This window comes from Venturia canescens, chromosome 6 (assembly GCF_019457755.1).
Source record: "Venturia canescens isolate UGA chromosome 6, ASM1945775v1, whole genome shotgun sequence".
Taxonomy (NCBI): domain Eukaryota; kingdom Metazoa; phylum Arthropoda; class Insecta; order Hymenoptera; family Ichneumonidae; genus Venturia; species Venturia canescens.
Genome location: NC_057426.1, coordinates 2,347,727 through 2,373,062, shown reverse-complemented (window position 1 = coordinate 2,373,062; position 25,336 = coordinate 2,347,727). Strand labels below are relative to the sequence as shown.

The 25,336-nt window shown below is 39.0% G+C and overlaps 5 protein-coding genes across 5 annotated transcripts; 3 read left to right on the top strand and 2 right to left on the bottom strand.

The window, feature by feature from the left end:
- Positions 1-1,071: 1,071 nt before the first annotated feature.
- LOC122412849 (U3 small nucleolar RNA-associated protein 14 homolog B) lies at positions 1,072-4,648 on the top strand. Its single transcript, XM_043422780.1, has 6 exons — positions 1,072-1,521; positions 1,703-1,919; positions 2,038-2,334; positions 2,423-2,674; positions 2,776-3,894; positions 4,069-4,648. Exons 1-6 carry the CDS (start codon positions 1,424-1,426, stop codon positions 4,513-4,515), a joined length of 2,430 nt encoding a protein of 809 aa, XP_043278715.1. The 5' UTR covers positions 1,072-1,423; the 3' UTR covers positions 4,516-4,648.
- Positions 4,649-5,171: 523 nt separating this feature from the next.
- Positions 5,172-13,742, top strand: SamDC (S-adenosylmethionine decarboxylase). The gene is made up of 6 exons (XM_043422791.1): positions 5,172-5,685; positions 7,483-7,569; positions 11,326-11,452; positions 12,592-12,694; positions 12,918-13,204; positions 13,436-13,742. The coding sequence occupies exons 1-6, from the start codon at positions 5,558-5,560 to the stop codon at positions 13,736-13,738; spliced, it is 1,035 nt and encodes a 344-aa protein (XP_043278726.1). The 5' UTR covers positions 5,172-5,557; the 3' UTR covers positions 13,739-13,742.
- Positions 13,742-18,487, top strand: LOC122412860 (uncharacterized). The gene has a single exon (XM_043422798.1). The coding sequence runs from the start codon at positions 13,982-13,984 to the stop codon at positions 14,594-14,596; it is 615 nt and encodes a 204-aa protein (XP_043278733.1). The 5' UTR covers positions 13,742-13,981; the 3' UTR covers positions 14,597-18,487.
- On the bottom strand, positions 16,668-22,129 carry LOC122412316 (uncharacterized). Its single transcript, XM_043421784.1, has 3 exons — positions 22,121-22,129; positions 19,530-19,887; positions 16,668-19,356 (listed from the first exon to the last, which is right to left on the bottom strand). The coding sequence occupies exons 1-3, from the start codon at positions 22,127-22,129 to the stop codon at positions 19,154-19,156; spliced, it is 570 nt and encodes a 189-aa protein (XP_043277719.1). The 3' UTR covers positions 16,668-19,153.
- On the bottom strand, positions 20,576-25,176 carry Arpc2 (Actin-related protein 2/3 complex, subunit 2). The gene is made up of 7 exons (XM_043422792.1): positions 24,890-25,176; positions 24,255-24,348; positions 24,061-24,160; positions 23,686-23,893; positions 23,334-23,554; positions 22,949-23,150; positions 20,576-22,744 (listed from the first exon to the last, which is right to left on the bottom strand). The coding sequence occupies exons 1-7, from the start codon at positions 24,961-24,963 to the stop codon at positions 22,717-22,719; spliced, it is 927 nt and encodes a 308-aa protein (XP_043278727.1). The 5' UTR covers positions 24,964-25,176; the 3' UTR covers positions 20,576-22,716.
- Positions 25,177-25,336: the final 160 nt, after the last annotated feature.

Below are 25,336 nucleotides of genomic sequence, written 5' to 3'. Positions count from 1 at the left end.
ATTGCTCATGACCTTCATCTTCGGATAACCCAGAAGCTGAGTCGCGACTTGATTTCTAAAATCCCAAAGATATATCCTATATCATTTTTTTTCTTCTTGAAGCAAATATTTATCATGCCATTGGTCCATCTCCGGTCGATTTTCGGATTCTTGATTTTTTTTATTTCTGGCATTCTTTCTTCATTTCGAAAATCAATCTAAAGTAACGTTGGTGATGATAAAACGAGTACAATTTCATTAATTTCAAATTATTTTTCGAATCATATTTGAGCGCATGTGCCATCGGCTCGACCTTGACAAAACGAGTGCGCTGTGTCACGATTTCATTTTCGCGCCCATGACTGGGGTTGATGGGGGGGGCAGCCAAGGTGGGGAGGGGGAGAGCTCCGCTCGATGGGCTCCGTGGCTCCGTCGCTCCGTAGTGTCGTAGTGTGTAGTGCCAATGGTGGGGAGGGACCATGCTTTTCCAGCTTTTACATTTCATATTATATACATTTTAACATATTATTAATTATAGAACATTTATAATGTTCTATAATTATAATTATAAACATTTATAATGTTCGATAATTATTTAGAACATTTTATATTGGGTACATACCACTTGGACGCTGACAGCGTTAATAGCGTTAATAACGCTAATAACACTAATGGCCGTTTTCTCCGACGCAGTTCAAACTCAGTTCAATTTTTTTCATATAGTTTCGAGATAGGATGAACCGAGTTTAAACTCTGATTAACGTTGGAGAAAACCGGCATAAAACGTGTTCGATTTGAAGTGAACGCGGTGACGCTGGTTGCGTTCACGTCATGTTTGACTTGGTCCGATTACAAAATGGCAGAACCAACAAGTGATTTGTTCTTTTTCAATTACTCGACGAAATAACACTGAATTCATCGAAAAGTGAAGAAAGCGAAACAAGCAGTAGTACGATAACAGAGATAACAGACGATTCTCTCCTCTCTGTGGATGCGTTCAACCAGTTGAACGGCGGGAGCGTTGAGAACACAATTCTAAACGCACCCATCTAAAAACTTTACAACGCCAAGTCCGCGAACGCAAAATAGCGCTATTAACGCTGTCAGCGTCCAAGTAGAATGTACCCCTTAAATCAATGGGCCACGTTCACGGAGGTACGTTCATGATGAAAAAATTCTCTAATCATGAAAAAAAAAATAGAGGACGGAAATAACGCTCGCAACACAACACCGGCAAGAGCAAAAACGTCTGCACCCATTGGCTGGATCTGTTAGACGACACCTCCCCTCCATAACCAAAGTACAGGCACAGGCGGCACAGGCAGTAGAGTAAAAGGAAACTTGATATCGCCGGTTGGCATTCGCGATAACGCCGGAACGCATGTGGTCAAAATTGAATATATCCAAATATTCAATACAAAGGGTTTAAAAAACAATAATTCCGATGAGTGACATAGAGCCTGATTATGGGAGTGATCAGGAGGTTTCTGCGAATCATTCAAAACTAATCGAGGCAGTCTCGAAACTCGACAAAGGCCAAAGGTAAATAAATAAATATTGTTCGATAGGGTTATATTACGAAAACATGTTTGACTCGTCGTATCGTTACTTTTCGCGAGGAATAGCATTTAAAAAAATACAAAACGCTGTTAAAAAAATATTTAAAATGTTGATGTTTGTTACTGAAAATTAATAATTGTCGTCTGGTTCCTCGGACTGGAAGAGTCAAGAAACCTCAGCGCAGCGAACCAAGCTTAGAAGTATCGGAATTTCATTTAGTCAAGAGTGGTATATCGGACAAAGATGCTGTTCACATTGAAGAATTGGCTCAAACCCTCGGTGGGAAAGGACACCATGCGGACATTAGCAAAAAATTACAGACTGCACGCCAAAAAACTAAAGTTTTGCCGAAACCTTTGGAAAAGCCTGCTGCTGATAAAGTAAGCATACATATGACGCTGAGTGTAAAATTTAAACTTCATCACAAATCAGATCCTACAAAACATTTTTGTATACCATTTGAATTTTTTTAACGATCATTCCAATGTTTGACAACAGTTAAAAAGAGCCGTCGGCTATGAGAACACGGTCAAGGATTTACGTGCATGGAATGCCATAGTAGCTAGGAACAGGACTGCAGAAACCTTAACATTCCCATTGACCCAATCGACCGGCAGACTGCCAACGACAAATGAGTTTGTCAAAAGATTTAGATTACAATCGGAGTTGGAAAAAGAATTGGAAAAGCTGGAGCCACCCAAACCCATTGTTGAAGAAAAAGTTGACGAATTTCCTCTGACACTGGAAGAAATAATGCAGAAAAGGAAAGAAGCTGCAAAATTTCGTGCTCAACAGGTAGAGCCAATGTGTACTTTGTTCCACCAAAAAAATATTTTCAGAACAAATTGAATTTGTTGCTCATTTCATTTTTATTGGTCCACAGTCTTACAAGGAAGCTAAAGCTCATCGTCAGAACAAAATAAAGAGCAAAAAGTTTCACAGGATACAGAGAAAAGCTAGAATAAAGCAGCAATTGAAGGAATTTGAAGAACTTCAGAAAACTGATCCTCAAGCTGCGCTCCTGAAATTGGAAGAACTCGACAAAACTCGTGCTGAAGAAAGAATGTCCCTCAGACACAAAAGTACAGGTCAATGGGCAAAGAACAAACAAGTTCGGGCTAAATATGACAAAGATGTGAGTGTTGGATAAATTTCATTTGAAATTAAACTAAGCTATGAAATTATTATTCATCATCGGTATTAAGAACTTTATGAAACTTGGTTTTTCGATTACAGAGTCGCCAAGTGCTGGCGCAACAACTGTCAATCAGCAAAGCGCTGACTCAAAAAATTCGAAGTAACGATGACAGTGACGAGGACGAGGAAGTTCCTACCGAGGTTGCAAAGCCATCGAAAAACGATGAGGACAATCCATGGGTCAATGGAGTGAAGACATCCGAGGAGATAAACGATTTCATCAGTGGATATCGAAAATATTGGGACGAAAAGAATAAAGCTTCGAGTGATCAAGGGAAAAGCGATGAGGAAAAAAAAAGTTCAGAAGCGAAAGTGTCGAAGTCGGCAATTCCAAATCCTGTTGAAAGTGTGACGGAAGAGTACGAGGATTCGGGAGAGAACGTTGACTCGAAAAAGCAGTCACAAACGAAAATAAGAAATAAAAAAAGCAGAGAATTGTCGAAGAGACATGGAAAATCGTCAGAAGTTCAAGAAAAATCTTCAAATAAAGAGAATTTAAACAAAATGACAGAACTGAAAAAAGCTGGCACGTCAGACTGGTACGTTGAGCCAGTGGTTCCCCTTGTCCAGCCGAAAAAGAAAAGTCCAAAAAAAAAGAAATCCACAACGAAGGAAGAATCTCCTTTAAAACGGCAAGTCGACATTGACGATTTGTTCGAGTCGATGGAGAAAAAAATGCACAGTCGAATAGACGCGAAAGTGAAAAATATTAAGCGAACACTGAGTTCCACTGAACCAGCAATGAATAATAGTGACACGAATTCGAAGAACAAGAAAAAACCAAAAGATTACAACGTTGATGAATTGGCATTCAAGAAACAAAAACTCCGTCCAGATTTTGATATTGGCCTGGACGAGAGTGTTGGTATATCGGGCAATCAGGCTATAAAAACATCAACCTCGTTAACCGAAGATTCGAGCATGCCCTTTAGCGCTGATAACGAATCTACGTCTCAGAAAAAAGCCAACGAAATTGATCCTAATAAATTTATCAATGTGAAACCAAAACATCTGATAACTCTAATGCCCGACACGATGACCAACGGGGATGAGGCCCTCGACGACAACGAGGAAGACGAAGATCAGCAAAATATTATCAGCGAGGCTTTTGCCGATGATGACGTCGTCGAGGAGTTCAGGAAGGAAAAGGCAGAAGAGGTGGAGATTTTTTTTTTCATTTAGAAAATTTTCGAAGTAAAAACTAAAATATTATTAGTTTGTAGATTGCTGTAGTTTTTGTTATTGTCCATATCGTTGTTTCATAGAATTTTCGAATTAATTATCATTCGTTCTATCAATTTTCAAAGGAAACTAATAGACAATTCTCAACAGGTGAAGAAATCTCAGCCGGAGGATATCGATCTCCGACTGCCGGGTTGGGGTTCTTGGGGAGGGAAAAACATCGTAAATTCGACGCGGAAGAAGCGTCGATTCATTTTGAAATTTCCAAAAGTAGCAAAACGTCGTGATGAAAATAAAGGTGACGTTGTAATACTGGAGGAAAAAGATGCGAAAATACGTGAACATCAGGTCAGCGATTTGCCATATCCTTTCAACACTGTCAAGGATTTTGAGGCGAGCATTCGAGCTCCGATTGGCCGGAACTTCGTCCCGGAAAATGCCCACAAACGCTTAATCCGACCGGCTGTAAAAACTAAAATGGGTGCTATCATCGAGCCTATGGACGCTCAAGCATTGGTCAAGAAAAATTTAAAACCGAGGAGACGAACAGCAGCCTTGAAGAAGGACAAAACAACAGTCGACAAAATCCAAGTGTAGGCACGTATTTCTCTATGAGATATTCCAGATATTTTAAATTTTGTTCCTTTAGTAAAAAGGAAATTTAATATTGTTTGCTAATGTGTATAATGTTATGTTTACGTGAAAAATAAATGACCAGATTAATATCGTATTTCGCGCGACTGTTTTGAACGTACCAACAGCCGGTAAGTGAAATTATTATTTTCTATTATAATAAATTGTACGACGACCCTTAAAATATTCAAAAATTATCTGCGCATCTCCGTAATCCGTAGACTCTAAAAAAATGCTTAAAAAATGACGTTTCTCACATCGTTGCAAGAACCTGCTTAAATACGATCGTTCGTATTCGAATTGAAAGGCACAAAAGATTTGAAGTGCCGCAAAAAAAGGGGCGCTTGCGCGTTTCGTTTCTCTTATCTAATTGGCTGATATAAAGCCGGGAAATGTTCCGAAGGTGGGAGGTAGCGACACAGTAAAAAAGAGAGAGAAATGGAGGTTCTAAAGGGGTAAAAGAGAAGGCATCAAAGACACAAGAAGTGGTGGAGTCTATCTCCGTCGAACGCATTTGGAGGTGTATGGGATAGAGGGAAATTTTCACCCCTTCTCAACACCGCGGTATGGTGATGGGTGAGGGGAAAGAGAGAGAGAGAGAGAAATAGCAGTAGGAGTTTGAAGCGCGCACGCAGCACACATTGGTCGGTTGATTTTTTGTTTCCTCTCATTTCAGTGAAGCAAAGTTCGGTGAAGGAGTCGGTAGTGTGTACCGCGCGGTGTCACGAGTTCGTGAAAAACGAACCTCACAAAATAAAAATCACGATAAATAAATAAACGAGCTGAAGAAACTTGACGACGAGAAAGAGATAAATTCTTGCCCGTTTTAAATCACGTGTTGAGAAAAAAAACAAACCCAAACAAAAAGAAAATCGAAAAACCGATCGATCTAAGAGCGGCGTGTCAAAAATTCTAGTCGAAGAGACACTTTGAAAACGGGGGAAAAAACTGTATAAAAAATAGAAAATTTTGTGAGGAATCGAGGAGGGAAGAGACTCTCTTCAGGATGGCCGCAAATAAGGAAGAAAACATCGAGAACGGACAGTTTTTCGAGGGCGTTGAAAAGCTCCTCGAAATATGGTTCACGAGCAACGATGGACAAGATAGGAACCGCGATCTCCGCGAAATACCCCGGCAAGTATTCTCAATTTTCGTTTCTTCGTCTTATTCATTCGATTATATATTTGGCGTGAATGTGCTCGACGAACTGTTTTACTGTAAAACCTCTCTAGATAAACAATTCGGAAAGATGTTAAACGGAACGTCACGACCGTTGACATTTTACACGATTTCTATAACCCTCATTATCCTTCGTCAACACATTTTTGTGCTTATATTTTCTATTTGTTACAACCCTTCGCGTCTCCGATGACGCAACTCACCCCGGCAACGATATACATTTGCATATACATGTATGTGCGCGCTGATGATGATTATACGTGCAAATTTATTGTATAGCACGAAATATATTTGTAGCTCTTTCGAGCACCTGGTTTTCTGTGTTATCCAAATTTTCAAGGGCATCTTACCCAAGTTTTGTCATTTATTCATTACCGTTTCACCGGAATCCTTGCAACATTCACCATAGCTTTATAACCTATATTCCATTAAATATTCAACCAATATCCACTAAAACTGAAAGAATTTCACATTTTCGCAAATTTTCACGTTCGAAGGATTCCTCAAACATTTAAGTACGTTAAACTTTCGTTCTCGCAATTTTACCAATTCATCTCAAAACACATTTTTCATTCGTACACTCAAGAAACGTGTGCGTACGTAAGTTGCGTCGTCTGCAATGCCTCGCCGCTCTTCCCTCTCCCATTTCTTTTCTTCTCTCCCTCTTTCTCCCGGGCTAAGCGGCCGCGCTTTACGTTTTTTTTTCCCCGAGTCGCATAATACTTCGGATCCACCTAGCGTTGCGTTCTTTTCGCTCATCTTTTCACCCTCTTTTTTTTTTTTATTTCTTTTCCTTCCCAACTAAAATCGATGACTCCCCTCAACCCACGGCAAATTTTTTCGACGCAATTTTCGTTTTTTCTTCTTTCCTCGAATTTCGAGCTATGATTTTTCTTTATGACAATTGATCGAGCGTTCGCATCAATTCCACGAGCGATCGCGTGCACTTTTAAAGCGGCGTTGCCTCACAATTTCATGACAAACGATCAAATGATAATTGAGGAAAAAATTCGTCCTCCCAGCGGATTAAGAACGTTCATGTTCACTCACGATATCGTTATGTCAGAAGCACGAGCCCCGGTCTACCGGCTCTAATTGTCCAATCGATGCAACTCGAAGAGCTTAGACTCTCGTGTTGTACGAACTGGTCCGTAGCCGTTCAGCTGCTGCTGTCACCGTTCGGGCGCTCTCGCTCTCGATCCCGCTCGTTACTTTCGAAACGTTTTTACTATTTAGCATCGAGCAGGAAACATTTGGGAAATATTTAAAAATTCCAAAATCGATTTTTCCGTCGTTTTCATGATTTTATCGAGCGGAACGTCGATCCAGCGGTTGCCCTGATCCCGATCGAAAAAATTCCCACACAAGCATAAGCTCGAGGCTGAAAGAAAGCGGGCGAGTTCGCGCTCGCGGCTGATAGCGCGAGCCCTTGGCGCGCTACTACATTTTAAATCGATAATGAGTTTCACTCGCGCCGACGTAATTTCCCGTCGTCGACGTCCCTCCTTTCGCCCTCCGAATAGGCATTTCCTCTCTCTTCCAGACATTCCCCTGTCTCTCGATACGGAATGCAAGCTTCTGCAAACTTTTATTTCCTTATCACCTACGTCTCGGGCTTTCCCCCTTCCATTCTCTCGGAAATCCCGAAACCGCGTTGTCACGCGTCCCGAATTATTTGCGGAGGCGGAACGAAAATTTCCAATAAAATTTCCAGGAAAAACTAAAGAAATTTGTTTTTTTTTGAAATTACAGAGAAAACTGGGAGTCCCTTTTGAAGATGGTGCGCTGCGAGATCATCAGTTTCTGTCGGAACGATCAAGTCGACGCGTACGTCTTGAGGTAATTCGAATTTAAAAAAAACACGTTTACACCGAGAGATGAGGAAAAGCTCGAGGAGGCGGCGACGGCGAGGGAATTTCTTCGTACGAGGACGATTACGATTACGAGACGGTGCGGCCTCTTCTAATGTCACGGTCGGATCGGATCAATGTCCGTCAATCGGTCGGACGAGGCTTGGAGGATCGAGGAAATGGGCCGCGGAGATAAGAAACCAGTGGGAGTGCAAAGTCCTCGATTCGACGATCACGAACGAAACTCCCTTAAATAATACAAAAGCTATTTCCATCCCGTGAGATAAGGGATTTTGAAAAAAACCATTTTTCTTCGTTCCTCGCGCGCGGGGCAGCTCGGCGCGTCGGTATCCTCCTCGCAGTGAGATAACATTTGGCTAATATTTGCCCCATTGTATCAGGCGAATGGGTGTTGCGATCGCGTGACACAAACCCATGAAAACGGCGACGCTGATGTTTGCGACGTTCCAGTCCAACGAAATAGGGGAAAAAAAACATTTGTAATTCACCAATTTTCGATTTCACGAAGCATCGGTGCAGCTTGAGAAACTAAGAACTGCGAATCCGGCAGGAAACGAAACTGGAGAATCACTGGAATCGTAGGAGGCTTTTTTTACGTAATTTCGCCGGACTCCAACGTTGCAAACTTCAGTGTCGTCCATGGGAATCATTGTTAAAGAAAAATTTGCAAGATTACATCCTTCGAATACGCGAGCCCGTCTCTCCGAATTTCAGTTCATATTTCAGTCAGCACCAGCCTGCTCGGCATTATTGAATTATCATTATTTTTATATTTCATTTTTTTATACCAGAGACTGATTACGTCCGAGCTCATTTCGAGTATTTGCTCGGTAGTTTATCGTCGAGGGGTCTCCTGTGTCTCGCTCCCTATCGCATCCGATCTCGCTGCTAAGCGTTTTCAGACTGGCGTTGAAGATAATGCCGTGAAATTACATCAAACTGACTATTGCCAGCCCGTAAAAACGGGTCCGGTGCTCGATTTTATTCTCTTTTATTATTATTCCGGCGCGTCGAAACGGCGATTTTTCAATTGCCATTGAATTTTGTTTTCCATTTATTTAGTAAGAGATTTTTTAAATTCATTTTCGATAATTTGTACGTAAAAAATGGTTGGGTTTTGAGGAGCATCGTGATTTGTTCGAGGAACTCGTGCGCTCGGTGATCAAGAACCGCGCGTGATATCGAAATCCCAAGAGACGGGAACGATGATCGATGATGGAAACTATCAATCTTGTAACAACGCTGAAGTTTGCAACGTCTTCGAGTCCAGTTAAATGGAGGAAAAAAACATTTGTAATTGAGCCATTTTTTATTTAACGAAAAATCGGTGCGGGCTGAAAGTAGTCTACGGAATGGGAATTCGGCAGGAAACGAAATCGGGGGCTTTTTTTACATCGCTTCGGTGGACTCCAACGCTCCAAACTTCAGCTTCGTAATCTTGTGTTATTCCGGATAAAAGAATGAGTGATCGCGTAGAGTCATTAATGAGGCTGAATGTGGAATTTGTTGGGGAAAAAGTTTGAGGAAGTTGTCGTACAACCTCGTGCACCCGGGCTCGTGAGACTTCGGGTACTCGCGCGTGTATAATCTCTGGATTTATGACGACTCTCGAATTTCACGCTCCCAACAAATACGACTTGGCTCATCTCCCGATCAATCAAAATTCCGACTTTTCAAACTGAAACGGTCAGTTTGTCACGAGTTCTTCGAAGCACGAAAATCGATGAGGATGTTGAATATTTTCGCAAAAATAAACGAAAATTGAAAATTAGCTTATTCCTGTACTTTGAAACGATAAAAACAAGTTTGAATATATTTTTCATCGGATACGCAAGTACGGACGAGGCAGGCGCGCCCTGTAGGTGCCCAGCGGAAAATTACAGGTGACTCGATCAATGATTCGAAACGAGAGACACGAGGAGTCTGACATTTGGCCGCTCTTTTAATCTCGATAGAGCGTCGCGCTCGAGTTCCGAATTTTCGATAAAACTAAATCGACTCGAAATTTCATCACGATTCTTCGTCTTTCGGTGTAAATATTCATTTAACGAAAGCGTATTTAAATTCTTCGAGTGACAGGATCGTTTGTTGCGCGGGCGATTCATTGCGATTTTTTCATCCCCAACACCTTTTCGTGCAATTGAAATGCTCAAAAAAACAATGAAAAAAACAATGCGCGTTTGCCGAAAATGCCAGCAATTTCTGTGCTCCGATTCCATTAGAATTCCACCGAATTCGAATAGTTGAAAGTTTCGAGTACGTAACGCGACTCGGAGCCAAAATCCAGAGATATTCTCCGAGCTCAAGCGCGATATCGCGTCACTAGCCCGGTGGAATTAAAGCGGAAGTAACGGAGCAACGATAACGAGAGGCTGGGCAAATATATCTATGTTCGATTAAAGCGAGACTTGGCGAAAATTCGTATTCGTCCTCCGGCGCTGCGAGTGCGTCATCGAGTGCGTTCGAAATTTCATGCTTTTTTGCAACTCTGGCAAAAGCGGCTCGCCGGCTCGAGCTTTCCTCCCTTTTCAAAGCATTCGATTCCCCTGAAATGTTCCAAGATCCTCGTAGTCGGGTGGTTGAAGAATTGACGGATTTGCCGAACCAGAGATCACCGGCTCGCCCATTAATCTCACTCGCGATCTAACCCGAAGACGCGGATTCGTACGAATTCACGTGTACGCTTGTCAGCGAGCGCAGACTTGATCGTTTTATCGCGAAAAAATGACTCGAGGGAACCTCCGGGGCTGGCTCTCTCGTCATTTTATCTCTCGCACGGGTCAATGTTCCGCATTTATTCCTTCGATAACCTGCACGCTTGACACAATATCCTTTTGCTTGCTTTCGCAACTCGTATCGAAAAATCGGACAGTCGAAACGTAGCACAGGGGCCCAGTTGATATCGAATCACCAAATTCGATGAGCGAATGTCAAAATTTTCAATCTCCCCTCATTTGGTTCACTTTTTCTTCAACACTTTAATTTCTCCTTAATTTTCTCCCGTTTTCATTAGCGTATTCGCCCCTTCGGACAATTCGATCAGTACGAGTATGGAACGAGCGTTTAACGACCCGCTGATAACCTCAGACTCGTTCGAAAATCCGACGAATGTACGAGAGTTCATCGCGATCTATTTTTCTCGAGGATCCGACGCTTTGAACTTGAAACTCGTTGCTAAATGTCTCTCGTTCGCTATACGAGTGTGTTCTCGGAGCATTGAGAAGTTTGTTGAATTCGAAATTCGGAGCCACGTGTCGTCTCTCGTGTATACGTTTCTCTAAAAATTACGCTCCCGTCTATAAATATTATTTGGCAAAATATTGAAAATCCACATTTCATAATTGGGAGTAATCCCGGGGGAAAAAGTAACTCGATATCCCTCGATATTGGTCAACGATCGAAGCACATTTTTCCAATCATCTACGAGCAAGTGGAGCGACGCGTTAGCGTATACTTTTGAACCTTCCTGTTCGAGTATTAGCGCGCGTTGCCAATAATAAACCGCGGCGATTCGCAAGGTTGAGGTAGAAAACACGACATTGAACGTTTGTTGTACCATTTGCTCGGAAATAGTCAAAAGTTAAAAATAAGTTGAGCAAGATTGTTTTTCCGCACGAGCCGGAACAGTTTTTTCCCTTGCGCGTCGTTGGCAGATCGATTTTAGTCAGGTTCGTCGTTGCGAACGTTAATGATCGCTGAAATTTCATTTTCTTTTTCGTTTCAGCGAGAGCAGCATGTTCGTCTCTAAACGAAGATTGATCCTCAAAACTTGCGGGACAACTACACCCCTCCAATGTCTCGAGGCGCTGCTCGATCTCGTCGAGCAGTACACCGGATTCGACCAAGTTGAGGTAAATTACTTCGTCCTTATCGTTCGCCACTCGAACGAGAGTTTCGACGAAAATTGCACTCTCAAAACTCCCCTTCGAGCACCACTTCCGGAGTTCTATTTTTTTAATACGTTCGAATGAAAGTCTCGATTATTTTTTCATGTTTCTTTCCTCATTAGATGACGAGACGATGATTCATCGAAATCCGGTTATTTCGAGACCATCCTTCCACGAGAATAGATACGATTTTTCGATTTGATTCAATTGTAATCTCGATCAAGCGTTTCTCCTTGATTTTATCAATTTTCGAGTAAAATTTCAAGTCTTCATTTCGATTCTGCATCGATTATTTTTCCTCTGTTCGCTCATTGGTGGCGAGTTTTGCGAATCTTTGCGACGAGAAGCAGCGACTCCTTATTAAAGCTGAGATGAGGTCAGCTATATAACTTGACCTAGTGCATGGATGAGTGACACTCTATACATGTATATATGATAATACATGTTGAACTGTGGCGTGTATAGAGAGGGCGGGCTCTCCCTCTTTCTCTCTGGGACCTCTACCTCTTGGTTTATTGATCTGTCTTAACCATGGCAACGTATGTGAACCACCTTGCTCCTCCCCCCCCTTTTCCACCGACATATTTTCCCTCTTCCGCCCGTTTTTCTTCTTGCCAAATCCCTCTTTTGTTCCCTCGATTTCTATCACTTCCAAAAGACGTTTCCGCGTCGTGCTATTAACGACGGTCACCCAATGTCAAAAGCCAAAAGTGAGCGTTGATCGGCAAGCTTAGCTGGGAATTGCGTCGTTCCCTCGACTCACCGAGCCCCAACTTCGATCATTCGGAAAAGACCTTTTTTGTGGCACGTACGTGATTCTCGTACGATTTTTCGCGCCGAGTTCTTTGAGATTTTCTTCCCACTGTTCGAGGAAATCCTTTGGTGCGAGCCATGAGAAAATTGTTCTGATTTAAATGCAACAAATTTTGCCTTTATTTTATTTTCATTGCCACATTTTGTCGAGACAGTAATTCACAAAAAATTTGATACCCTCATAAATAAGCCACTTTCCCAAATTCTCTTTGACACTTATTCTACTTGAAGACTGAAACGGCACAATTTTAATCGAACAGTGAAAGTAATGAAATTTTCATTTGTTTCAGGATTTGTTCTATTCTCGGAAAAATTACAAGCGCCCGGAACTTCAGATATCTCCGCATCAGGCGTTCGAGGATGAAGTTTCCCTCCTCGATACAATATTTCCAGGTATTGAGAAGAATCATTTCCTACTTGTTATTTTTATGATTTTTTATCAAGGGATCCGCAAAAAAGTTAGGGTGAAAAAGCAGCTTAATCGCGTAGAGTTTCTTCGAAAAATCAAGAGTTGAAAATGGAAAAAAAATCAGGCGATTTAACAGTTTTTTTTTCAAAGTACACCAGAATTTTTTATTATTTTTATTATCGTTTCTCTTCTTGTTGCAATGCCCAGACGGTGAGGCTTACTGTCTGGGTGACGTTGACAGAGATTGTTGGTACCTGTACACCCTCAACAGGGAGAAACCTCTCGGTGACAGGACCAAAGAGCCGGATCAGACTCTCGAGATTCTCATGACGAATCTTGATCCCGATGTAATGTCGATTTTCACGAGAGACGTTTGTTCATCCGCTGCCGAAGCAACCGAGAAATCAGGAATTGACAAACTCATTCCCAGCATGGTCATTGACGACTTCCTATTTGAGCCTTGTGGCTATTCCATGAACGGAGTGTCCAAGAGCGTAAGCACGTTCTTCAATTTTTATTCGTCTATTGAAAACGCACATATTTCTTCAATATTTCTAGACGTTTTTTTTTTTTTTTTCATTTTTCCGGTCCAATATCGTTTGGAAGTTGAAATTTTGAAGTAAAAAGTCGCTTCAATCGATGATCCATCGTAACCTGCGAACCTACGTTATTATAAATTGCATATAATTTAACAAAAAATGAATAATTTGTCACTTGTATCACAGGGTAGTTACATGACGATTCATATAACGCCGGAGCCGGAATTTTCTTACGTGTCGTTCGAGAGCAACATCCCGGAGGCATCGTACGAGGAGGTAATACGTCGTGTGCTTGAAACGTTTAAGCCGGGCAATTTCGTCGTGACGATATTTGCAAACAAAGAGTCAGTAGCGGCGGAGTCTCCTCGGGAATTGGAGCAGACGGATTACTTGAATTTCAAGGGTGAATGGTTGAGGAACGACGTGCAATACTGTCGTTTCAAAAACTACGATCTAACATGCGCATTTTATTCTAAATTCCCAAGCTGATGGTTCACAGACGGCTCGTCGGTTGAGCTAACGAAAAAAGCCGACAGAGCTATAAAAACCTCGGTCCTAACGCGTCCCAATTTTCCCGGTAAATCGGTAAAATATACCGATAACATACGATATAATGGATCACGTAGAAAATCATCGGTACGAAAAATTGTACAAACGACAACGGCATTATCAACAGAAATCACAACAGCAACGACGACGACGACGACAACGACGACGACGACGACAACGACGATGACGAAATTGCCAATAAAAATTGATAAATTGTCAAATGAAATGAAGCCAGATGAGAGAGTTGATTCGATGTTACCGTTGAGTACGAAGGAGAAAAGATTATCCCAGATGTACAAGTACGAAGAGTATCGTTCAAAACGTTCCGCATCTTCGCCGCAATTGGCGATAAAGCCGCAATCTCGTTCCAAAGTGTACCGTAAAACATCTTTAAAATCATCAACGTTAAAACAATTGAACGACAAGAGTTCGGCAGAAGCGAGTCTCGAAGGTCAACCAACCAAGCCCTCATTGACGAATACTCCAATCGACAAATTACAAACTCGTGAAAAATTGGATAACACCGCGAACGAAACGAGACTCAAGTGGAACACGGAAAATGTAAATATCACGTGTAATCCCCTCTCAACCCCCTACCCCTATTCAACCCCTTGTCACAAAATTCCAAATATCGATACCAATAATCGTTCTAACGTGCAAACCGAAGATGAGCCAAAGAGTGGTCGAAGTTGCGGAAGTTTTTTACCGATACTCTCGTTAATACCACAAACAATGGTCAGTCTACATTTGTTAAGCCCAAAAATGAAGTTCTCCTGGTGGCGAAACAAGATATCGTGAAGGCACGCTTAAGCGCGTGATCTTTATGAAAGCCCGCGGACAGCTTATTATTTTTTCTTCCCACCCACAATCTCTGTTGCACCTGTAGCAATCAGCGTAGTGAGTACGATTGGTGCTACTAACAAAAAACAAGGCCAAAACGTGCGATAAGAAAATTTAAAAATAGATATATATATATATATCTAAATATATATATATATAAACATCTCTTTTGAGTAAAAAACAAAGCTATATGTATATATGTGCACCTTCCAACCACTCAATAAGAGAAAACGATATAGGAAGCCTCGTCAGGTAACGAGAGCCCTTTTTCGATCCCCACTTTTTTCCTACGAGCTCAATGAAACGTCGAAGAGAAAAGCCTTCCTTCCGATTGAATTTAAACAAATGAAGAACCGTTTAATTTTTTTATTGTTCAAACAAAGTTTCGATGATTTCGGAATTATTCCACAAACACCAAAGTAAGACGTTGTTGCATGCAACGAAAATACAAATTTTCGATAACAAAATCATCATTTCCAAACTATCCATCTGAGAAACGAGCGTTTCTCAATGGGTAGAAAAGTTATAGGAGCTCACTAAGGAATGCGTTTATCGATTTTTTTTCACTCAATTATTTTTAATACTCTTTATTTCGAACTTTTATCTGTATATTGGTGAATAATCAGGCAGAGATGGCGAATTTTCATTGTTTTGTTGTACGACCATCGTTCGTTCCAAATGATTTCTATTCCGTTTATAATTTGTGTAATTTAACGACTCGCCGAATTCGAATTTTTTCGAAATTTGTGATAACGTAATCCCGGAATGATTAATAACTCGAACGCAATATTGAATATCGTCTGTTCATTGTTATTTTTGTTGATGTTTTTCGTTTTTTTTTTTTAATTTTTATTTAAAACTTTGTACTTTCAACAGTTAATAAAAAAAATGGGACAGTTGAAGAAAATGGATACCCTAAATTTTGCCATCTCTCGTATCGGTTCATTTCACTTGCAAATTCGTGCACGCACACACTCATACACACACGCTAAAGAGAAACAGATATGTTCGTTGGAATGAATATTTTCTTAAACAAACGAGCAAAGTACACGTGAGCGTGTCATCACGGATATATGTATGTATACAGTTTTGTGCAAAAGTGTCAGGCCTCCGAGGACTTTGGATCGACACGAAGAATCAAATATTTCATTTAATAAATATCGTAAATTAATTTAAGAAATGCCATTCCGGAGCAGACAATTGCAAGTTTATTTCGATTTTACCGGTACATAGAGGTGGAAAAATTGTGACAAATCTGTACGCAAAGATACGTACAAATTAGAAGCTGCTATTTTTCGCTTCGAGATGGTGCTTATTGAATTCAGTTTTAATTCTGTCGACCGAGATATTCGACTTCGCGGATCAAACAGTCGTAGGGGACCAATACCTTTGCACGAAGCTGTATGATGTGTGTATAGGCAGTACTACAGCTCTAGACATTATTTATCTGTTGCTAACTTTCTCCATGACAAATATCCATCGAAAATGATCGGTTTTGTCAAGTATCTTGATTGCTGAACATCCACGTGCTGATCTCTTCGATTTGATTTTGACTAACGAATCCTTCTTTATTCGCATAAAAAACTATTGATAATCAGAGTACGAATGTCGTCAAATAAAGCAAAAGTTTTGCAGATATTTTCGTTAAAAGATTCATGTCGTGTAGGAAATTTTTTCAGTGCTTAACGGACCGTGATTTTTCGACATTAGACACGATTTCGCATAGAGATTTTTAAGAGGTATAGCAATACATTTTTTTGAGCATAGACGAATAATGGCACAGAGCAGTAGTACCGCCATATATATATATATATATATGTATCTCGATGTTTAGTTGTGTACGTCAATTACGAAAATGATAGTCGGGAGAACCCTTAAGATTAACGACAAAAAGGAGCATACTCTCGCAATCGAAAAGAGAAGAACAAAAAGAAATGAATAAATATAAAAATCTATAATAACAACGTAGACGTAGAATAATTGTGATCATACGAATTTATTGGATAAAGAATGAAAGAAAAAAGTCCTCTTCTGTTATCCGATCATAGCTTTAATATCACGATGGTGTATATTGAATAGACGATGCTTTTTATTTCAATCTACTGAATGGAATGATGTACCTCTTTTCAAACGGTTCCATCTTTTTTCTCAACAGCGATCGAATATCTCAGAAATGTTAACTTCCATGCTTCGTTTCGAATGTTTCTGTAGCAACCTTCTATTCGTTGCACAAAATTCTTCGAAGTCTCGAGAGTTTCTCAAAGTACGAAAATCCAATACCTCTGGAATCTATGCGGCATTAAAAATTGTAAAATTTCGTCGCTGTTGACTGGAGAAGAAACGTCGAGTGATGCAGACAAAACGTTTTTTTTTCTTTTTAATATCGAGTACAGTTATTCGTCTTACTATTGCTTAGTCATTCCTGTAATTGTTTGAGACAACAACGGAAAAATATCACTATACGAACGTTATTTATACTAAGTTGGTTATTACTCTTCATTATAACGAAAAATTTCAATATATATTCTCTGTATTAAGAATCGTCATCTACCAAATATTTAAGAGATGTTCATTTAGTATAAATTTTTACCACCAATCAATACCGGAAGTGAGAATGATTTGGAAAAGATAAGAAATCAATGTGTCCTGCTTGCAGAACGTTTATAATTGTAGGGAGCACAAAATTAGAAATTCCTTTGAAATCTGCATCGTTGGAATGCACATGTTCCAATATCTCTCGCCTAAAAAATTCTCGGTGATTTTTCTATTGACGAATCGGCTCCGATTATCGATAACGAATTTTCCGTACATTCCAACGGTGCACTAATAAATAACGATATTTATTTTGACTCTATAATTATGTTGAGAAAATCATTATTTCATTGTCGATGTAAATATTTAAGTATCTGGTTGTTTGAACGAGTGAATTCTCTCATCATTATCCATTTTAACGATGTCCATATTTGAGAAAGAAAAAACGAGATAAAAAGAAAGATTGCGGTTATACTTATAATCGAATAGAGATTGGAAAATTATTAATGTAGTAGAAACAGAATGGACACCAGCCTCACGTGATTGACCATGCATTTTTATTCATTCGTACGAAATATATTTTTCATCATTTTTTCGTTCCACATTCTTACTTTTTTACTTACTGCCTTGTTTTATTCTTTTCTATTTTTTTTTGTTATCTCTACATCGATCAGACGAGGATAATTTTTTCATTTTATTCTTTCTCCATTATGACATTTTGAAAAAATAAATATGCTTCAGGGCCAATAAATATGTTTTGTACATTCGCCAGAAAATAGAGCGATCATCGAGCTCCATTTATTTTCACAGAACCTTTTCACGAACGTTGTAATCACTCGTTTCCATCAATTTCAGTTGACAAACAAATATTCCTATCGTCCTGAGACACGTGAAATTTAAAAAATTCTTACAGAGGCAAAAAAATAATCATTTTTTTCGTCGATACGATCAATATTCGCCAATTCCTCCCTCAAAATCAAACATTTGCAGAATCTCATGTTCACGTTGGCAGAATTTCATAAAGCGAACCAAACTCTCAAAACTATCAATGTTTGAATGGTCAAAAGTGCGATAAAACAAAATCAGGCAGAAGCATTCAAATAAATAGTTCAATGTGCAGAATAAATTTTCACCTCGATTTCAAGATAACAATCATCACTAATATGTATGATGTTAAGTTAGTATATATCGATAGTCGATGATTAAACATTTTTAAAAATACCATTAAAGATAAACTCTATCGTTTGACTTAGATTACGATTGCATGCATAATGAAATAATTTATGTATCACATTAGACGAATAAACATTACATTTAGTCCGTCTCGTTTCAATATATATATATATATTTAAAAAAAAAAAATTTTCCATTATAATATCTAATGCTTATACGAGTAACTAACGGATTGAGAAAGCTCGGTCCCCTATGGAACTTCCACTCTGTGGCTCTCTGGCGAGGTGTTTATACCGTCTGAAAAGTGATCGAATTGCCGGGTTTTATTGAAAAAGCCAACTAAACGAATCGATATTTGAAGTACTTCAATTGCTAAATGAATTTTTAAAGCCGTTCTTCAGAAATGAAATCACCCGAATCAACCAACTTTACAACGTTGAATTGAACTGGGAAATTAATCAGTAATTTTACGAAAGAAACAAAACGACCGACGCTTGTGTTTTACTCTTTCGTTGGTTACTCCAAAGTCTCCAGCATTTTGAGCGTTTCATAAAGCTCCTCCCTCAATCAATAAATAATTATCTAATTCAAGTGGCTTCTTAAGAATGACACTTCTTCTTGATTATAAATTATTGTTATTAATAATAACGTCTCTTAAGAATAAATTAAATGGAGATTGGAGGAACACGGGCTCTGATTTGATATCACTCGAAATCTGACGGTCGGAGAAAATTGATTTTCGGATTTCTACAAATAAATCGATGGGAATGACGCAAAACGATGTACAGCCGAATCGAGGAAGCAGAATTTTTACACCTCGCTGTTACGTGATTTCTGATTTTTCGGAGCCGTGGGTCGTTCCGAATTTCTGGAAAAACGTGTCGTCATGCCGTGCACCATTGCGTGAAATCTTGCTCTCACTCCGTCGTTCGATTGGTCAGTGAATAGCTGCGCCCGTTGTTTTTCAAGTTCCTCGGACTCGGCATCCAAATCACTTCGAATTCTCTCCAGGGCTTGTATACGTGAAAAACACTCGAGATAATAACACAAAAAATTAGAGTTTGATGAAAAAAAAACCAAATTTCTTAAAATTTCGTAAGAATGCGGGAACGACGTTTCGAAAAATAGCAGTTTTCGAACAGAAATTCATACAGAAAGAAAACGAAAAATTTCGAAGAATCCTCACCTCTTCGTAAATCCATTTCGTCCATCTCGGCGTTGTTGATTTTGTCGAGTTCTTTGCGAAAATTTTTCGTTATTCTTTTCCGTATATAATCAGCTTCGATGTCTTGTTTAGTTCTCGGTATACGAAACCTTATGCAACAGCACAGTGCAATGATTATTGCAAGAATAACTGATAGAACGATTCCGGCCAATTGCCACACGCGGAAGCCAGCGAGGGTTTCGTCCTCGAGCCATTCTTCGACACCTTCTTCGACGCAATCTCCAGGACTTATGGCAACTTCGTCGGGCGAGCAGGGATAGAGGGAGGAAGAAGAGCTCGCAGTTGTCGACGCGTTGTTCATATTTTTCACTTTGTTTTCCTAGCACATTATTCTCCTACGAATCAAAGGTTTACAACTAAACTCGAGACTGGAGAAAAATGTAAAAACAATTGCTGTAAGACGGAGCACCGTTCCTCGAGGCTCTTCAATTTGGACTGCGGCACTATGTGGCGATGAAAAAAAAAATGGGGAAAAAGCATTATGATTCCTCAATAGGTTTGGGTGTCAGAAGGCAAAGGGTGTGGCGGCTTCGACTATAATGAAATACTCTCTCGGATCACTCTCCGCTCTGGCACACCCAATTCTACACCCTCTTTATCTGATCGACCTGCCGCGGGGTGCTATCGTTAAGCTTCAATAAAACATATCGATGGATCCTCGCAACTCGATGGAAGTTTTGTTAGCTCAACATTTTCGAACCGCTCGATGTTTCTTTTCAGCCTTAATCGGTCGTATGTTTTCGAACTTCGCTGCAACTGAAACATTTTTCAAACGAGTTTTCCCCTCCAGGCTCGGACACGCTTATCGAAATATAAAGTGACAGAAATGATTTATTTTTATCGTCAAATTGCAAAGCTCGCTTCAACAGTGCAATAATCTTGCCAGAATTTTTTCGATTTTTTCGAATGCGAATGACCTCTTTGACTCAACTTTTTTCTACTAATTCTGGAGGGAGGAAAAATTGAAGCTCTCCTCGTACTACATTTTTGTGATGGATAAAAACGTATTTTTTAGCAATGAGCTTTTTCAGTTTTTATTTTCTTATACATTAGGTAAAGATTGAAAATAAAAATACTCCTTTGTTACAAAAACAATATTCTATGGTTCGTGGCTATGCTCATAAAATCACGTTATTATTTTATTTATTAACAAACTCTAATAATTTTTTTGTCGTCGTCTTCTCCATCGGTAATTATTATTCGTGTATACGTTTTCGTTTCCCATTTTATTTTTTGTAATGTCTGCGTGTGTGAGTGTCCGTGTTGTTATTCGTGTTATTTAATTACAAATATACCGACGATTCGAGACTGCAACGATTCATGCGTTTCAATGCGATACAGGATCTTGAGAGTTACGTAATGATTTTTCGGGGATTTAAAAACGTTAAATAACCCCTTCAATGACATTTTTCGTTGTTTCATTCCCAGAATGGGGAGAGCTGGAGAAACATCTCATCTGAGTTTACGGTTATGTACTTTTTCACGGAATTTCATGGAAGATTGCAAATTGAGGATAGTTTATTCGTTAATTTATTGATCAATTCTTTATCTAATGTTATCTTAACGATACTGGCGGACATGGGTGATTGACGAAGAAAAAAACACTCTACGATTCCGAAAGGTGTTATTAACGAACGCTTTACGAACGAAATGCTCCATTTTTTTCTTTTTTTTTTTCGATAATCCTTCCGTTTTCTGGCACATATGGTTCAGCCTCAGTATTGTGTGACTTTTAACCGTATCTACGACTATACTCGTCATATACTTATTACAATAAACCCCTCCATGACGCCTCATTTAAAATGTACATTACAATAAAAAATAAAATGTTTAACGATTCTGCGATATTTTGCGAACAAACACGGAATGGCTGAGCTCTCCCTCGTCCCGGATGAGTGAATTTTTTCAATTTCTATTTTTCATTGCTAGATTTCTATTGCAATAAAATATTTTAGGACGAAAAAAACACAAATGTGTTTGTTGAATTCAGTGGATTTTTTTGTAAACTGGCTCCATGCTTTGACTCTGGTTCGGAGTCCTCTTCAGAATTTTTGAAATTATACTCTGAACACAATTTATGTTGTAGTTTTTACAGTGACATTTATTGGATCGTTGGTCAACCACATTTGTGAAGTGCTTTTATCCGTTTTAAGATAATTTTTCCTCTTTGTTACGTATAATTAACAAAGCTCACGAATAGCTCAAAATTTGCGGCTAAAACATCAAAACGCAAGAGCATTAACCTTTAAAGGACGGATCTGGTCGAAATATCGACCTCTAGTTTGATCGGACACTTCACTTGAAAAATTCATCGATGTTATCCACAAATTTCGTGTAAAAAGAAAGGTCGATTTCAACGTAAAAATCCCCGTCCTTAAAAGGTTAAGAATGTCCAAACATTTGAATGTTCAAAAAGCGCTTGAATAAACGATCATAAAAAACAGGATATTTTTAAAAAATTATTTAGTTAGAAACTTTTCAAATTATTTGTCGAATTGCGAAATTCCGAACTCGTCATGCTATTCACATTTTTCGTGGGCCGAATCACATACGACATCCATCCTCAGAAAGGATTGTTCTTTTTTAGAATAACCGTGTAGAAAGATCCTACTGGCACGATGAACGGATCACCTGAGAAATGTTATTTTTGTTTTTTTCATTTGGGGCAACGTTTCGTCTGTGTATTGTCCCTGAAATACCTGAAGTATTGAGTCGATGATAACGATAAGCGAGATAAAGATAATGAACGAAGTGTAGATATTTTCAACTGATTATGAATGGGCGAAATCTAGACCTGTATCGCTGAAAGTTATGAATGCCGAATTTTTCTCCTTTCAATGTGTTTTTGCTCGATTGTTTTTTTTTTATTTTTTTTATTTTTTTTATTGCAAGGAAGAGAGAAAAAGAGAGAGAGAGAGAGAGAAAGTTAAATTCTTAATTCGCTAATCCTATGAGCCACGGGTCCATCCTTATTCCTCTTCTTTCTCTTCGGAGAATCATGATTAACGCTAGAAAATGGTTTTTCTTTACAAACGCTTCTAGCGTTGTGAAACTTATTTCATTCCCTACCGAAATTTGTTCATGTTGTTATTCTTCTCTTCGCCGAATCTTTGATTGATTTTCATCGCAATCGTTCACGCTGCGTTGCTCATTCTTTTCTTATGAATGTTCGTCCTCTGAAAAATGAGTTTATTATTATTATTTGCTTATTATATAATTTGTTGTTGAAAGATTTGTACAAAAAGGCTTGTAATAAGTAGTTCAATTGAATCAAGCGGAATAACCAATAACTATTAATATTTTAGTACAATTTTTTAATCGATGCGATGGAGTAGTAATTAAACTGTATTTCGAACTATTGAGTCACAATAGCCACTTACGTAATTGTCTTTTTTTCCACATTCTTCGACTGAGAACGAGCACGATTGAGAACCTTGAGGAAATCGCTTGTTTTAGTTCGCATCCTCGAATGAATGTAAACTTTACTCGATTTGATATGATAATGCAAGTAATTTCTGAACATGTGAATCAAATCGATCGTATTTTCGCGAGCGTCCTTGCCCGTGTGTCGTGGAAACAAAACTGTTGAAATAGAGAAGGATACTTACATAAATTTAATCACCTAGTCATCCATAAATTTTGGGAATTTAACTTACTTTATTGAGGGCAAGACGTAATTTTTTTCAAATATCACTTCAAGTTAATGAACAATCAGTGAGACAGCCAGAAAAAAAAGTTTTTTTTCAAATGATTTGAAAATCATACCGAATGTTATGTAGCCGATACTTTCGCCAACTGCGGCATCACAATCTTGGAGTTCCAACGGAGGTTCTCGATGATTGAACAGAACTTGAGGCGCCGTGTGGCTCGCTCTTCTCCCTTCTTTAAGCTCCTGAAGAAACATCTTACCGATCACCATGTCATCTTCATCTTTGAATATTGTGCTGAACACGACTGTCACTCGATCGCTTTTGGCTTCGACATACCTGAAAAAGCAGAGAAAAAAAACAGGAATTCCTTAAATCGATCCTTGTTCTCTTCGTTTTTTATTTCCCTCTAACGATCCATTTTGATTAATTTGAGTTTCAGACAAAATCAATTGCAGCAATTTTCTTACATCGTCTCCTGATCTCGATAATGTATCACCGCTCTCTTTGGACATTGCGGGCTCTCTTCAGGCGAATCAAAATATTTTTCCTGATAGTCAAAGTATTTCTCGAACACGCTCGCGAAACAGTGCCTTTTCAAGAGACTCACTTTTTTTACCAGCGATTCCCAATCTTCCGGCAAATTCTCAAGGTCTATTTGCACCGAAACATCCCATCCTGTGAGAATAGAAACAACATTTTTCCTAATTAGGATTTCACATCAGTTATGGGAATATTTTGTTCATGAAAAAAAATATAGAAAGGGGTTTTTCTAACAGCTGCTTTTCTATGTAGAGAAGGTCCCAAGAATTAATACACAATGCCAATATCATTAATATAGTTACCAGTTTCTGGTGTTACCAAATACGGGCCGTATTCTCTTTTGACCAAGTTGTCAGCTCCGTGTTCTTGAAGTTGCTTGTAAAATTTGAGCATAGTACTTATCTAGTAGGAAAAAAAATTACAAAATTCAAAAGCTTCTTATCTCGCATTCAATATGAATTAGAAGAATAAACACTTAATTTCGATATTCCCTTACCCTAAGTTTTGACTTTTCGCCATTGGGGTTTGAGATGTGAAACAGAACACCATCAAAGTCAGCTATTGTAATATCTGTCGATTCAGGTTTATGTCTGTTGAAAAGAAAAGTCATTCCGAGCCTTAATTACTCAAAACACATAAAGAATTTGTTTAGAGGTTGTACAGAAATAATCGGTGAAACATTGGTTTAGGATGAAAAACTGTACAAGGAAGCTTCGTCGATTTCGATTGACATGAAGTTCAAAATAACGAAGCGAACAAGGAAATTTACGGATCCATGATATTTTCGATGTGAGGTTAAAAAGCTTGAGTTATTCATTCCGATAAGACACCCGTCATTTTTATGTTGTACAGATAAAGGAAGGATGAACGATGCTTCAAGGGGTGCAAAAGAATCGTGATGAGCTATGCGAAAATAATAGTAATCGAATGTTGAAAGCGGACACCGCCCCAAGGCAAGCTCTAAAATCATATCCGCTGTTTTTGACCTTTATTCTCGTACTTAAAGAAGAATTCGAAGTAACTCAATTTGAAACAAGAATCTAGAGTAAAGGGGGTCGTCTGTTAAGGCACAAGGAGAAAGAGGGATGGAGAGAGAAAAAAGGAGAAATATTTCGTATATTGAAAACTTACCCCGACAAGGCATTTTTTATTTTGGTTTGTAACACTTCTTCTAGTATCCTATTGTTGATCTCAAGAAGAATCATTATGTCTAAAAGTATTTATTATAATAGAGATATATAATACAATTATTAACAATTATCTACTGATTGCTGTCACCATCAAGGCTGTGACTAATTTTTTGTCTCTTTTTTCAACTTCTTTTTTTCCCCTACTGTTATCACACACACATACACATGCACACACACCGCAAACACGATCGTTCACGGCGCTCACTGATAATGCGGTGAGTATTCACAAAACGAAGCAGCTTCTCGATAGAGGATGTCAGGAGGATGTAATAACACAAACTTCTGACGCATGTGAAATATATATATATATTTGACACATATTTACAAGAGTACTAAAAGTTTCTTTGTTTCAGTTCCGGTGGTAGATGGAAGCAGGTACATTTTCTCA